Here is a 13,455-nt window from a genome sequence, read left to right on the forward strand (position 1 = left end):
GTTACGTCTATAGGTGAGATACAAGTGAGCAGCACTACAAGTCCCAGAATAGACACATATTGTGGAGAAGTGACAGCAGACTATGTGACATGATAGATCTGGGATATTTTCCATCTTTAATTCTCTATCACAGGTTTTAGTCGGTTCTTTTCATCACCTGGGGAACAATAGCTGTATTGACCTCTGTCTCCGACAAAATGGCGTCTCCCCTCCCTGTACTGGAGACACACAAGGAGCGCGCCGCTGGGCCTCTAGTGTCGGGAGCGCTGTAGGTACCACACAAAGGATGAAGGGGGGATTTTTTGTTGTGGCCCCGACAAGATGGCGACACGATAATAAACACCATAGGGTCTGTAAGTCTGTGCGGCGGAAGTTGTCTGCTTGTCGCTCAAGATGGCGGCTGGCATGTACCTGGAGCATTATCTGGACAGTAAGTGATGTGATGGGAGTTCTAGTCAGAGGGTGAGGTGTCCCGGGTTATCGTGCACGGAGGCAGGTTATGGAGGAAGACGGGGGGTGACGGAGAGAGTCTCGGCCAGTAACCCACGGCTGGCACAGAGGGGGGTCAAGATAACAGGGCTGGCACAGGAAAGGGGCAACAATGTCGGGGCAGCAAACCATGGCTGGTACAGGAGGTGGGTAAGAGTCTGGGGGCTGGCACAGGAGGGAGGGGGGTAAGAGTCTAGGGGCAGTATACCATGGCTGGCACAGGAGGGGGGTAAGAGTCTGGGGGCAGTATACCATGGCTGGCACAGGAGGGAGGGGGGTAAGAGTCTGGGGTGAGTATACCAGGACTGGCACAGGAGGGGGGTAAGAGTCTGGGAGCAGTATACCAGGGCTGGCACAGGAGGGGGTAAGAGTCTGGGGGCAGTATACCAGGGCTGGCACAGGAGGGGGGTAAGAGTCTGGGGCAGTATACCAGGGCTGGCACAGGAGGGGGGTAAGAGTCTGGGGCAGTATACCAGGGCTGGCACAGGAGGGGGGTAAGAGTCTGGGGTCAGTATACCAGGGCTGGCACAGGAGGGGGGTAAGAGTCTGGGGGCAGTATACCAGGGCTGGCACAGGAGGGGGGTAAGAGTCTGGGGGCAGTATACCATGGCTGGCACAGGAGGGGGGGTAAGAGTCTGGGGGCAGTATACCAGGGCTGGCACAGGAGGTGGGTAAGAGTCTGGGGGCAATACAACAGGGCTGGCACAGGAGGGGGGTAAGAGTCTGGGGGCAATACAACAGGGCTGGCACAGGAGAGGGGTAAGAGTCTGGGAGCAGTATACAAGGGCTGGTACAGGAGGGGGGTAAGAGTCTGGGGGCAGTATACCAGGGCTGGTACAGGAGGGGGGTAAGAGTCTAGGGGAAGTATACCAGGGCTGGTACAGGAGGGGGGTATGAGTCTAGGGGCAGTATACCAGGGCTGCTACAGGAGGGGGGTAAGAGTCTGGGGGCAGTATACAAGGGCTGGTACAGGAGGGGGGTAAGAGTCTGGGGGCAGTATACCAGGGCTGGCACAGGAGGGGGTAAGAGTCTGGGGGCAGTATACCAGGGCTGCTACAGGAGGGGGGTAAGAGTCTGGGGTCAGTATACCAGGGCTGCTACAGGAGGGGGGTAAGAGTCTGGGGGCAGTATACCAGGGCTGGCACAGGAGGTGGGTAAGAGTCTGGGGGCAGTATACCAGGGCTGGTACAGGAGGGGGGTAAGAGTCTGGGGGCAGTATACCAGGGCTGGCACAGGAGGTGGGTAAGAGTCTGGGGGCAGTATACCAGGGCTGGCACAGGAGGTGGGTAAGAGTCTGGGGGCAGTATACAAGGGCTGGTACAGGAGGTGGGTAAGAGTCTGGGGGCAGTGTTTCAGGGCTGGCTGGCACAGGAGGTGGGTAAGAGTCTGGGGGCAGTGTTTCAGGGCTGGCACAGGAGGGGGGTAAGAGTCTGGGACAGTATACCAGGGCTGGCACAGGAGGGGGTAAGAGTCTGGGGGCAGTATACCAGGGCTGGCACAGGAGGGGGGTAAGAGTCTGGGGCAGTATACCAGGGCTGGCACAGGAGGGGGGTAAGAGTCTGGGGCAGTATACCAGGGCTGGCACAGGAGGGGGGTAAGAGTCTGGGGTCAGTATACCAGGGCTGGCACAGGAGGGGGGTAAGAGTCTGGGGGCAGTATACCAGGGCTGGCACAGGAGGGGGGTAAGAGTCTGGGGGCAGTATACCATGGCTGGCACAGGAGGGGGGGTAAGAGTCTGGGGGCAGTATACCAGGGCTGGCACAGGAGGTGGGTAAGAGTCTGGGGGCAATACAACAGGGCTGGCACAGGAGGGGGGTAAGAGTCTGGGGGCAATACAACAGGGCTGGCACAGGAGAGGGGTAAGAGTCTGGGAGCAGTATACAAGGGCTGGTACAGGAGGGGGGTAAGAGTCTGGGGGCAGTATACCAGGGCTGGTACAGGAGGGGGGTAAGAGTCTAGGGGAAGTATACCAGGGCTGGTACAGGAGGGGGGTATGAGTCTAGGGGCAGTATACCAGGGCTGCTACAGGAGGGGGGTAAGAGTCTGGGGGCAGTATACAAGGGCTGGTACAGGAGGGGGGTAAGAGTCTGGGGGCAGTATACCAGGGCTGGCACAGGAGGGGGTAAGAGTCTGGGGGCAGTATACCAGGGCTGCTACAGGAGGGGGGTAAGAGTCTGGGGTCAGTATACCAGGGCTGCTACAGGAGGGGGGTAAGAGTCTGGGGGCAGTATACCAGGGCTGGCACAGGAGGTGGGTAAGAGTCTGGGGGCAGTATACCAGGGCTGGCACAGGAGGTGGGTAAGAGTCTGGGGGCAGTATACAAGGGCTGGTACAGGAGGTGGGTAAGAGTCTGGGGGCAGTGTTTCAGGGCTGGCTGGCACAGGAGGTGGGTAAGAGTCTGGGGGCAGTGTTTCAGGGCTGGCACAGGAGGGGGGTAAGAGTCTGGGACAGTATACCAGGGCTGGCACAGGAGGTGGGTAAGAGTCTGGGGTCAGTATACCAGGGCTGGCACAGGAGGGGGTAAGAGTCTGGGGGCAGTGTTTCAGGGCTGGCACAGGAGGTGGGTAAGAGTCTGGGGTCAGTATACCAGGGCTGGCACAGGAGGGGGGTAAGAGTCTGGGGGCAGTATACCAGGGCTGGCACAGGAGGGGGGTAAGAGTCTGGGGGCAGTGTTTCAGGGCTGGCACAGGAGGGGGGTAAGAGTCTGGGGGCAGTATACCAGGGCTGGCACAGGAGGTGGGTAAGAGTCTGGGGGCAGTGTTTCAGGGCTGGCACAGGAGGGGGGTAAGAGTCTGGGGGCAGTATACCAGGGCTGGCACAGGAGGGGGGTAAGAGTCTGGGGCAGTATACCAGGGCTGGCTCAGGTGTAATGGCCGCATATACAGTCGCGTCTTTGTCCCATAGAAGTTAATGGGTTATTGTTCGCTGTGAGAGACAAGTGCCCCCTGCAGAAACAGATAGTAACACAGGATGATATTGAGGGAGGTAAAACACAGAGGGAATTCAGTGCGAGGGGATCTCCGTTTCTGCTCCGTTGTCTTATGTGCGGCCTCTGCCTAAACTCCTGCCATGAATGTTGATGTGACCTGTGACCGATCTGCTCCCAGGTATAGAAAATCTGCCGTTTGAGCTCCAAAGGAACTTCCAGCTGATGCGGGACCTCGATCAGAGGACAGAAGGTGAGTGCAGATAGATCATGTGACCTGTATACAGCATTGATGTGACATGGCGTGAGAGGTATACAGATGGACACTACAGGACGTGTGTACTCTCTGGAGTCATCCTGTTTGGGCCCTGTCTATAGTATCTTCAGATTCATTGCACTCGCTGTTCTGTCTGGCACTATGGATGCCATGACGCCATCTCCTCCGGTCCTAGGCAGCTCTGTGAGAAATAAGCAGGGTACAGTGTTCTCAGGACGACTTATGTATTTATTTTTTTGTTTTCTTCCAGATCTGAAATGTCACATAGATCGTCTGTCCTGTCAGTATATGAGCAGCGCCCGGACCCTGAGCTCCGAGGAGAAGCTTCAGCTCCTCAGACAAGTGCAAGAGGCGTACAGTAAATGCAAGGAGTACGGGGACGATAAAGTGCAGCTTGCCATGCAGACCTACGAAATGGTGAGGGAGCGGCAGTGATGATTATTGTTTAGTTATATAGCACCATTAATCCCATGGTGCTCTGTACATTATTATATTAATCCCATGGTGCTTTACAGTACACAAAATATACAGGTAGATACAATACTTAACAATGACCGACTGACACAGAGGGGTAGAGGGCCCTGCCCGCGAGGGCTTACAATCTATGAGGGAGAGGGGTAGAGACAGAAGGTGGGATGCACGGGGGAAATCTTGGAGACGGTTGTGTGAGGAGCGGATGAGAGCGGAGTAGGAGGTCATTGGAGGATCTGAGGTTACGTGTGGGCAGGTAGCGGGAGATGAGGTCAGAGATATATGGAGGGGACAGGTTGTGGATGAGGTCAGAGATATATGGAGGGGACAGGTTGTGGATGAGGTCAGAGATATATGGAGGGGACAGGTGAGGTCAGAGATATATGGAGGGGACAGGTTGTGGATGGCTTTGTATGTTAGCGTTAGTTAGTAGCTTGAACTCAATTCGCTGGGCTATAGGTAGCCAGTGGAGGGACTGGCAGAGGGGAGCAGCCGATGAAGATCGGGGGGTGAGGTGAATTAAGTGAGCAGCACAGTTTAGGGTGGACTGGAGGGGGCGAGGGTGTTTGCTGGGAGTCCATGGAGAAGGGTGTTGCAGTAATCTAAGCGGGAGATTATGAGGGCCTGGACGAGCGTCTTCGTAGTTTCCGGGGTGAGGAAGGAGCGGATTCGGTGATCAAGTAATGGGGTTGATCCTGATTATGTTATAGATCATTTGTCATCTATAAAACGACTGATAAGCAGAAAACCAATTTACTCCATCAAACCTGCAGTCTATAGAGCAGGAGTCCAATTGTTTCTGCAATGATTTAGTTCACTTGATATATTGTTCCCTCTCGAATCCAGGTGGACAAACACATCCGGAGGTTGGACACGGACCTCGCTCGCTTTGAAGCTGATCTGAAGGAGAAGCACATTGAATCAAGTGACTATGACAGCTGCTCCAGCAAAGGCAAAAAGAGTGAGGAGATCAGTGACCTGCCTGGTCGTTCTTCCTTTAACATCCATTGTACAGTATCTGGAGATATAATCTATGTATAAAGTCTAGCCGTTTTCAAACTATATTACATTACTTATCCTGTATTATACTCCAGAGCTGTGCTCACTATTCTGCTGGTGCAGTCACTGTGTACATACATTACATTACTTATCCTGTATTATACTCCAGAGCTGCGCTCACTATTCTGCTGGTGCAGTCACTGTGTACATACATTACATTACTTATCCTGTATTAAACTCCAGAGCTGCGCTCACTATTCTGCTGGTGCAGTCACTGTGTACATACATTACATTACTTATCCTGTATTATACTCCAGAGCTGCGCTCACTATTCTGCTGGTACAGTCACTGTGTACATACATTACATTACTTATCCTGTATTATACTCCAGAGCTGCGCTCACTATTCTGCTGGTCACTGTGTACATACATTACATTACTTATCCTCTATTATACTCCAGAGCTGCGCTCACTATTCTGCTGGTACAGCCACTGTGTACATACATTACATTACTTATCCTGTATTATACTCCAGAGCTGCGCTCACTATTCTGCTGGTGCAGTCACTGTGTACATACATTACATTACTTATCCTGTATTATACTCCAGAGCTGCGCTCACTATTCTGCTGGTACAGCCACTGTGTACATACATTACATTACTTATCCTGTATTATACTCCAGAGCTGCGCTCACTATTCTGCTGGTCACTGTGTACATACATTACATTACTTCTCCTGGTCAGGTTCTCACATGGTGACTTTCTAGCTGAGGTCCTTCATGCAGACATGTGCCCCTATTGTCCTAGTACAGTAGCTGTAAGGTGCCGTGGACCACATAGTAATACAAGGGGGGCTTTCAGTATTTGCTCCTGGCCACATTGGGGCCAGTTACAGCCCAACTCCTTGACCGTCCTCCTCCTACTTCGGCCCCACAGCCTTCCATGCCCCCTTTAGCTCCTTCCTCCACCACTGCTGATCCTAGAAGATGATCTCCAGCTTCTTCCATGGGACTGATGAATTCTCACTTTCCTAGCCATCAAACCTTCCCAATAAATTGTCCCTTCTCTTCTCTTCCCCTCAGATCTGGCCCCTCACCCCCTTTGTTCCCGCCCCTACATTGGGATAACACTCTGATTATCCTTCCTGCAGAGGGCAGAGGTCAGAAGGAGAAGAAAGCCCCTAAAGTCAGATCGAAGGTGAAGAACTCCGATGACGAGACGACGAAGAGCGGACAGAAGAAGATCAAACTTGTTCAGACGTAAGTGAGCTGTCATTTGGGGTGCTGTGGGACCCCACTTATGGGGGTGATTTACTCCTGTCTGGGGGGGGGGGGGGTAAAATTCAGTGTCTTCTGGGATATTCTCATCCCTATTTTTTTTTTTTTTTTGCAGGGCAGAATATGGCGCTCCTGCAAGTAATTTTGGAAAAGTCCACCCCTCTGATGTTCTGGATATGCCCGTGGACCCCAATGAGCCCACATACTGCCTGTGTCACCAGGTGTCGTATGGAGAGATGATCGGCTGTGACAATCCAGATGTAAGTGTATGGACTCTGCCTGGGCGATGTAATCCTTAAAGGGGTTGTGCCACTGCAGACACTTGTCCAATATCCAAAGGACAAGGAGGAAGTGTCCGAGTGCTCGGTGCAGGATCACCAGGTCTTTCCCCTAAGGCCTCCTTGTGAGCTTGTGTGACCACTATGGGGCTGCCGGGACTGTAATCTCCAGAGGTGTCTGCAGCCCCATAGAAGTGAGTACCAGTCACACAAGGAGGTCTATAGGGGACTTTGGGTCCCCCGTCCTCGTAATCACTGGGGAATTGGGCCCCCAGCAGTCAGGCATTTATCCCCTGTCCTGTGGAGAAGATAATGGGACAACCCCTTTAATGTGCCAGTGTAAATATAATGGTGACATATGGGCCTGTCTAGGTGACTATTATGTCTATCTCTCTGCTGTATACGTGGGATTGGATACTCCCTGGATGTGAGTGTGTGTGCAGTGAGGGAATTCAGGGTAAGTGCAGAATGGCCACCAGTTCCCCAATGCTTAGGCAAGTCATCCACTGTGTATAGGGAGTCACCTCCAGGGGCAGATGAAGGATCAAGCTGTTGGATTTCATCTTCTCGATCCTTTAATTCTCAGGGACAATAAGCTGCCTGCCAAGTATGCATGTGTATGGGGGAGTCACAAGTGTTCTATAGCCCCCAGCTCTATAATGTGTGCCTGCTCTGTACACTGCTCATCTATACAGCACCAGTGCCCTATACTGCTATATATATACTATATATCTATACCGCCCACCTCGTGGTCCTGATGATGTCCTTCTGCTTCATTACCTCAGTGCTCCATCGAATGGTTTCATTTTGCCTGTGTCGGCCTGGCTACAAAACCTCGTGGAAAATGGTGAGTGGTTTATTACAATGTGGCTCCTGTCCAAAATGCCTGAGGACTGGACTTGAGGGGTATTGTGGGTACCTCTCCGTAGGTCATCAATATGTGGTCGGAGCAGCTTCCGCACCTGGGACCTCTTCCCTGTGTCAATGGCATTACATTTATCAGTCACGAGGTACTGCAGCAGCTCAGTCTCATCCAAGTGGATGAGGCTGCGCTGCAATGCCAGTCACAAAGCTAAAACATTATGTATGGTACCATGAGGACACGGTGCTCACCCGAATGCTTACAGCACCTTTAACTAGCTGATGGGTGGGGGTCCCAGGTGCCCAAACCCTCGATCACACATTGATGGCCTGTCCTAAGGATAGATCATCATCATTTGCGTTCTTTTATGTTTCTTGCCCCTCCTGTGCTACTTTTTTGCCTTCCTCATTGCTAATTACTGCTTAGGCTTCCTTATCCCCCCCCAGTGCCTCAGGTTTCCTTCTTCCTCTGTCCCTTTCTTACTTCTTCCTTAGTGCCGTCTCTTTTGTCTCCCCATAGTCTTCCTTATATCCCAGTCCCACTGCTTTTGTACCCCGCTCCTCTTGTTTCCTTGCAGGGTTCTCATTCCTCTGTATACACCTTCTTATGATCCTTTCCGTCTTCTTGCTGCAGGTACTGCCCCCGCTGCTCCCAGGAGAGGAAGAAGAAGTAAGACACTGTGTACAGGCTCCCTATGGGGCGAGGGCAGCGAGTTTTCGGGAGTGGGTGCTACTTGCTTCATTCTGTGTATCCTAGGAGGACAGTTACAGATCATGTCAGTATTAGAAGTTACCTCCAGGTGCTGTTGTATTGCTGTGCCCGAGGAGGGGACGACATTAGACGTCTGACAAGCTGAGGTCACCAGAGACCCCTCTAAGCACAACCTCGCCTTGTCCTCCATTCTGGGTCCTGCCCCTCCTCCATTCTGTGTCTGCTTCACCGCCTCCATATCTGACTATATCCCACCTCCTTGTAACTTCTCTTCTTGATATATGAACTACCTCCAGACCGTGTTCTGTATCTGCCTTCCTGCCCCCCATTATTTCCTCCCCCACTCCATATACAGTGTTGGCCAAAAGTATTGGCACCCCTGCAATTCTGTCAGATAATACTCATCTTCCAGATAATGATTGCAAGCACAAATTCTTTGGTATTTTCTTCATTTAATTTGTCTTCAATGGAAAACCACAAAAAGAATTGTCAAAAAGCCAAATTGGATATAATTCCACAGCAAACATAAAAAAGGGGGTGGACAAAAGTATTGGCACTGTTTTAAAAATCATGTGATGCTTCTCTAATTTGTGTAATTAACAGCACCTGTTACTTACCTGAGGCACCTAACAGGTGGTGGCAATAACTAAATCACACCTGCAGCCAGTTGAAATGGATTAAAGTTGACTCCACCTCTGTCCTGTGTCCTTGTGTGACCACATTGAGCATGGAGAAAAGAAAGAAGACCAAAGAACTTTCTGAGGACTTGAGAAGCAAAATTGTGAGGAAGCATGAGCAATCTCAAGGCTACAAGTCCATCTCCAAAGACCTGAATGTTCCTGTGTCTACCGTGCGCAGTGTCAGTAAGAAGTGTAAAGCCCATGGCCCTGTGGCTAACCTCCCTAGATGTGGACGCAAAAGAAACATTGACGAGAGATTTCAACTAAGGTTGTGCGGATGGTGGATAAAGAACCTCGACTAACATCCAAACAAGTCCAAGCTGCCCTGCAGTCCGAGGGTACAACAGTGTCACCCCGTACTATCCAGTGTCAGCGTCTGAATGAGAAGGGACTGTATGGTAGGAGACCCAGGAAGACCCCACTTCTTACCCACAGACAGAAGCCAGGCTGGAGTTTGCCAAAACTTACCTGAGAAAGCCAAAACCGTTCTGGAAGAATGTTCTCTGGTCAGAGGAGACAAAAGTAGGAGAAGGCCTCAACATAGAGATTACAGGAAAAAAGAGAAGAAGACGCCCCCTACAGTCAGACATGGCGGAGGTCCCTGATGGTTTGGGGTTGCTTTGCTGCCTCTGGCACTGGACTGCTTGACCGTGTGCATGGCATTATGGAGTCTGAAGACGACCAACACATTGTGCAGCATCATGTAGGGCCCAGTGTGAGAAAGCCGGGTCTCCCTCAGAGGTCAGGGCTCTTCCAGCAGGACAAGGACCCAAAACACACTTCAGGTCAGCACTAGAAAATGGTGGTGAGAGAAAGCCCTGGAGACTTGTAAAGTGGCAGCAATGAGTCCAGCCCTGAATCCCATAGAACACCTGTGGGGGAGGGGGAGAGATCTCTTGGTGGCAGTTTGGAGAAGGCCCCCTTCACATCTCAGGGGGGACCTGGAGCAGGAGCCAAAGAAGAATTGTCTAAGATTCCAGCAGAGCCTTGTAAGAAACTCATTGCTGGTTAGTGGAAGCGGTTGTGCGCAGTTATTGTGTCTAAAGGTTGTGCTACCAAGTATTAGGCTGAGGGCGCCAATACTTCTGTCCGCACCAGTTCTGCAGTTTTGTGTAAAATGATCAATGATGTGACTTTTTTTTTCATTCTCTTTTGTGTTTTTTCATTGCAAGCAAAATAAATGAAGGTATTAATACTAGAGATGAGCGAACACTATTCGGAACAGCCGTTCCAAGTAGCACCCTCCCATAGAAATGAATGGAAGCAGCCGGCATGCAGGTTGCTTAGCCCCCCGCGTGCTGGCTGCATCCATTCATTTCTATGGGAGGGTGCTACTCGGAACGGCTGTTCCGAATAGTGTTCGCTCATCTCTAATTAATACCAAAGAGTTTGTGCTTGTAATCATTATCTGGGGGACACTGAGTATTATCTGACAGAACTGCAGGGGGGCCAATACTTTTGGCCATCACTGTCTATTAATACATCTAAGAAAACACTAGGTAGAAAAACACTACAGAACATGACAGGTGCCAAATCTTGCTCCAAATCTCCTGTGTTCCTCCACTTTTGCCCTTGTCAGTCCATAACCCCTCTGAGCTCCATCTGGACCTCTTAAAGGGGATGTATCATAAGAAAATGAGCTATTGAATAAATGACGGTTTTAGATTAAATAGAGTTTTGAAGTATTTTTCATTGTTTTGTTTTTTTTTTTTACTTTTCTTGTTCTAATCTTTCTAGTCTGAGACTTCCTGATCTATAGAGATCACTTCTCAGCAGTCATGCCATTATCATAAGAAGGTGAGGATACAATGAAAGCTAGCACCCTTTTATAAAGTCAGAGGATCCACCAATGTGAATAGATGTCACCACTTGCCTCCTCTGATAGTGACCTCTGCACCGCTCACAGAGCATGCTCACAACACACATCCATCAAATCAGTGAGTCCGGTTCCTTGCTATATTTCGGTCGATCGGATTCATTTGTTTTGGCGGAGTCATCCCATGGCTTACTCTGCACTCCCTGTTGAGAATGCCGTAAAGCAAATCTCTAAATGCTGTTAATATCACCTGAGGCAAGATGGCCGCCCCCATAATTGTGTACAGAAAATAGAATTTAAAAAAATCTATAATTAGAAGACAAATGTATCAGGTCTAATACATAGAATATATAGGTGATACATTGCCTTTAACTGTTCTATGTGGACATTGGTCTTACCCCTCCGGACCCGCCCTTACCTCCCACGACAATACCGTACTTACCGCTCCCCGTCCTTGACCCAGACATGAGCCCTTAGGCTGCCCATACACTTCTGGTCCCCCATAAATTCCAGGCTGAACCCAAGTGTGCAGGTATTGTGAATGGGGAGGACAAAAGGATTGGGCATGTTGAAATCCAACTGCCCTATCCTTCTATCCCGCTGCAGTCAGGGGTCCTCCATAGACATGAGATGGTCTGCTACCCGCACCATAACACTTGGGTTCAGCCTGGCCTTCCTCCCCCGATCCCCTCCTCTGTCCCCCTCCCTTCTATGGGGTCCTCCCTCTTCTACATTTTGGTGCTGCGTTCTTTGTCTTCCTTTGGAGTTTATACTTGAGCTGCCAATGTCCTAAGGACGCCTCCTCCACCGAACCAGGAGTGAGTGTACTCGGGCGCAGTGTCGGAGAGGCGGCATTATTTATTCAGGGCTCGGAGTACTTTTGCACCGTTCGTACGTTCGCTCCATGATCTGGACTAGTAAAGCTTCACATGTCTGGTCTTCATGAAAACACTAATTCTTGTATGATTTGGGTGCGAGACCCTCCTGCCCTGTAACCTCCCACCTGCACCGACTCTACAGCGTAATACTGGATATGGATTTTCTTCTGATTTACTAGTGAAAAAATAAATTAATAGTAAAGGTCTCGGTGTCGTGTTTTATGTTATTAATGTGAACAAGATGGCGGCCGCCGGTTACATTTTTGGGTACTGCGCACCTGTCATTTAGTATTGGTAAAGTTTTCTAGTTCTGTTCTATCAGGGCACAGCTGTGATCAGTGACATTGTCTTTTGGAGTTTGAAATTCATCACTAATGGATGGGTCTGTCCACCATGCTTTACACTGCTGCTGTGTATAAGCACGAGCATGTCTCAGGACATTGGATGATGATTTAGGTAGGTACCGCCTTGTTAGGGGGAAGTTTTTCATGTTTATTGAGCTCAAACCAGAAGTGGAGACTTTTATGCTGGTTCCACATCTGGCTGTAGCTCAAAAAACTGCACCAAAAACCGCAAAATAGTGCCGCGTATACGGTACCGGCTCCCATTGAAAACAATGGGTGCATATACGGCCCGCAAAAGCTCCCGCGCCGTCTACGTACCACATTACGTGCCATAATACTCCGTGTGAACCCGGCCTAATGGAGGTTTTACAACAGAGACAGAGGAAAGTATATTGTTAGTTTACTTCACTTTGGAACTTTTTAAGGCCCCGCATTGCAGGAACGCCGATTCTTTTGTTGCAGATTTTGTTGCAGTTTTTTGATACAAAGCCAAGAATGGCTACAGAAGGAATGGGAATGTATAGGAAGTTCTTACACTTCTCCCTTCTGCTCAACCCACTCCTGGCTTGGGCTCAAAAAACTGCTGCAAAATCTGCAACTAAAAAGCTGCATTTCCGCAACGTGGGGCCTCAGCCTTAAAATAGCTTTGGTCTTGGCCTTCAACATTTTTGATAGAATCTGCAGCAGTCAGGCTTTGCTTAGGTGTCCACATTCAGTTGTCAGGACCACCCGGTTTCACCGTTTAGGCATCATGGTTGTCCGAATCTGAAAAATAGGGAGACACTCAATTGGGCAGGGAGTGCCAATTGTACAAAGCTACCCCGTATATACATAGGCCTTACAATACGGAGCTTACAGTGCAGACAGTATAATGGGGGAGGGGATTGTTCATAATGAGGATCATAGGGAGTCCATTGCAAGACCACCACGACTACTGCTAGACTGGAGAAGTCATGGCCGTATGGTATGTCACCGCTCCGGCCAGGGTGAAGAGACTGAGGGGTCTGTGCAGTGATGGGGCCCCCACACTGGACAGTGCTTTGTGGGGGGCCATGGAGGACAATGGCAAGAAATCAGGAAAAAAGAAAGAAATTGTTGCAAAAAAATCTGCCACTTTTTACTGTTTCTTCCTTATTTCTTTTTTGCCCCAAAATTGGGGGGATAAGTGCGGGAAATAGTAAGGAGATCCCGGTCACGCGTACCAGCAGGGGGCTCTTCTGATCTACTTTGCCCATGGCAGCCCATTGTAGCGTTGGCGTTGGTCTATATTGCATGAGCCTTAGACGTTGTTCACACAGTCACCTCCATTCATATTCATTGGGTTTCTGCAGACCTGATAACATATGTGGAAATACGTTGTGTGAAGATTGACTTAAAATTTTTCACATTTTTTTTTTTTTTGGTGAAATCTCATGAAGCAGACCCATCCACAGCCTTGCACTACTCCA

General features: G+C 50.2%; 1 protein-coding gene across 1 annotated transcript; it reads left to right on the top strand.

Moving 5' to 3' along the window:
- The first annotated feature begins 300 nt into the window (after positions 1 to 300).
- Positions 301 to 11,870, top strand: ING4 (inhibitor of growth family member 4). Its single transcript, XM_075258575.1, has 8 exons — positions 301 to 430; positions 3,597 to 3,668; positions 3,943 to 4,109; positions 5,010 to 5,124; positions 6,312 to 6,420; positions 6,554 to 6,698; positions 7,502 to 7,563; positions 8,212 to 11,870. Exons 1-8 carry the CDS (start codon positions 394 to 396, stop codon positions 8,249 to 8,251), a joined length of 747 nt encoding a protein of 248 aa, XP_075114676.1. The 5' UTR covers positions 301 to 393; the 3' UTR covers positions 8,252 to 11,870.
- The last annotated feature ends 1,585 nt before the right edge of the window (positions 11,871 to 13,455 follow it).

Source organism: Leptodactylus fuscus, chromosome 10 (assembly GCF_031893055.1).
Source record: "Leptodactylus fuscus isolate aLepFus1 chromosome 10, aLepFus1.hap2, whole genome shotgun sequence".
NCBI lineage: Eukaryota > Metazoa > Chordata > Amphibia > Anura > Leptodactylidae > Leptodactylus > Leptodactylus fuscus.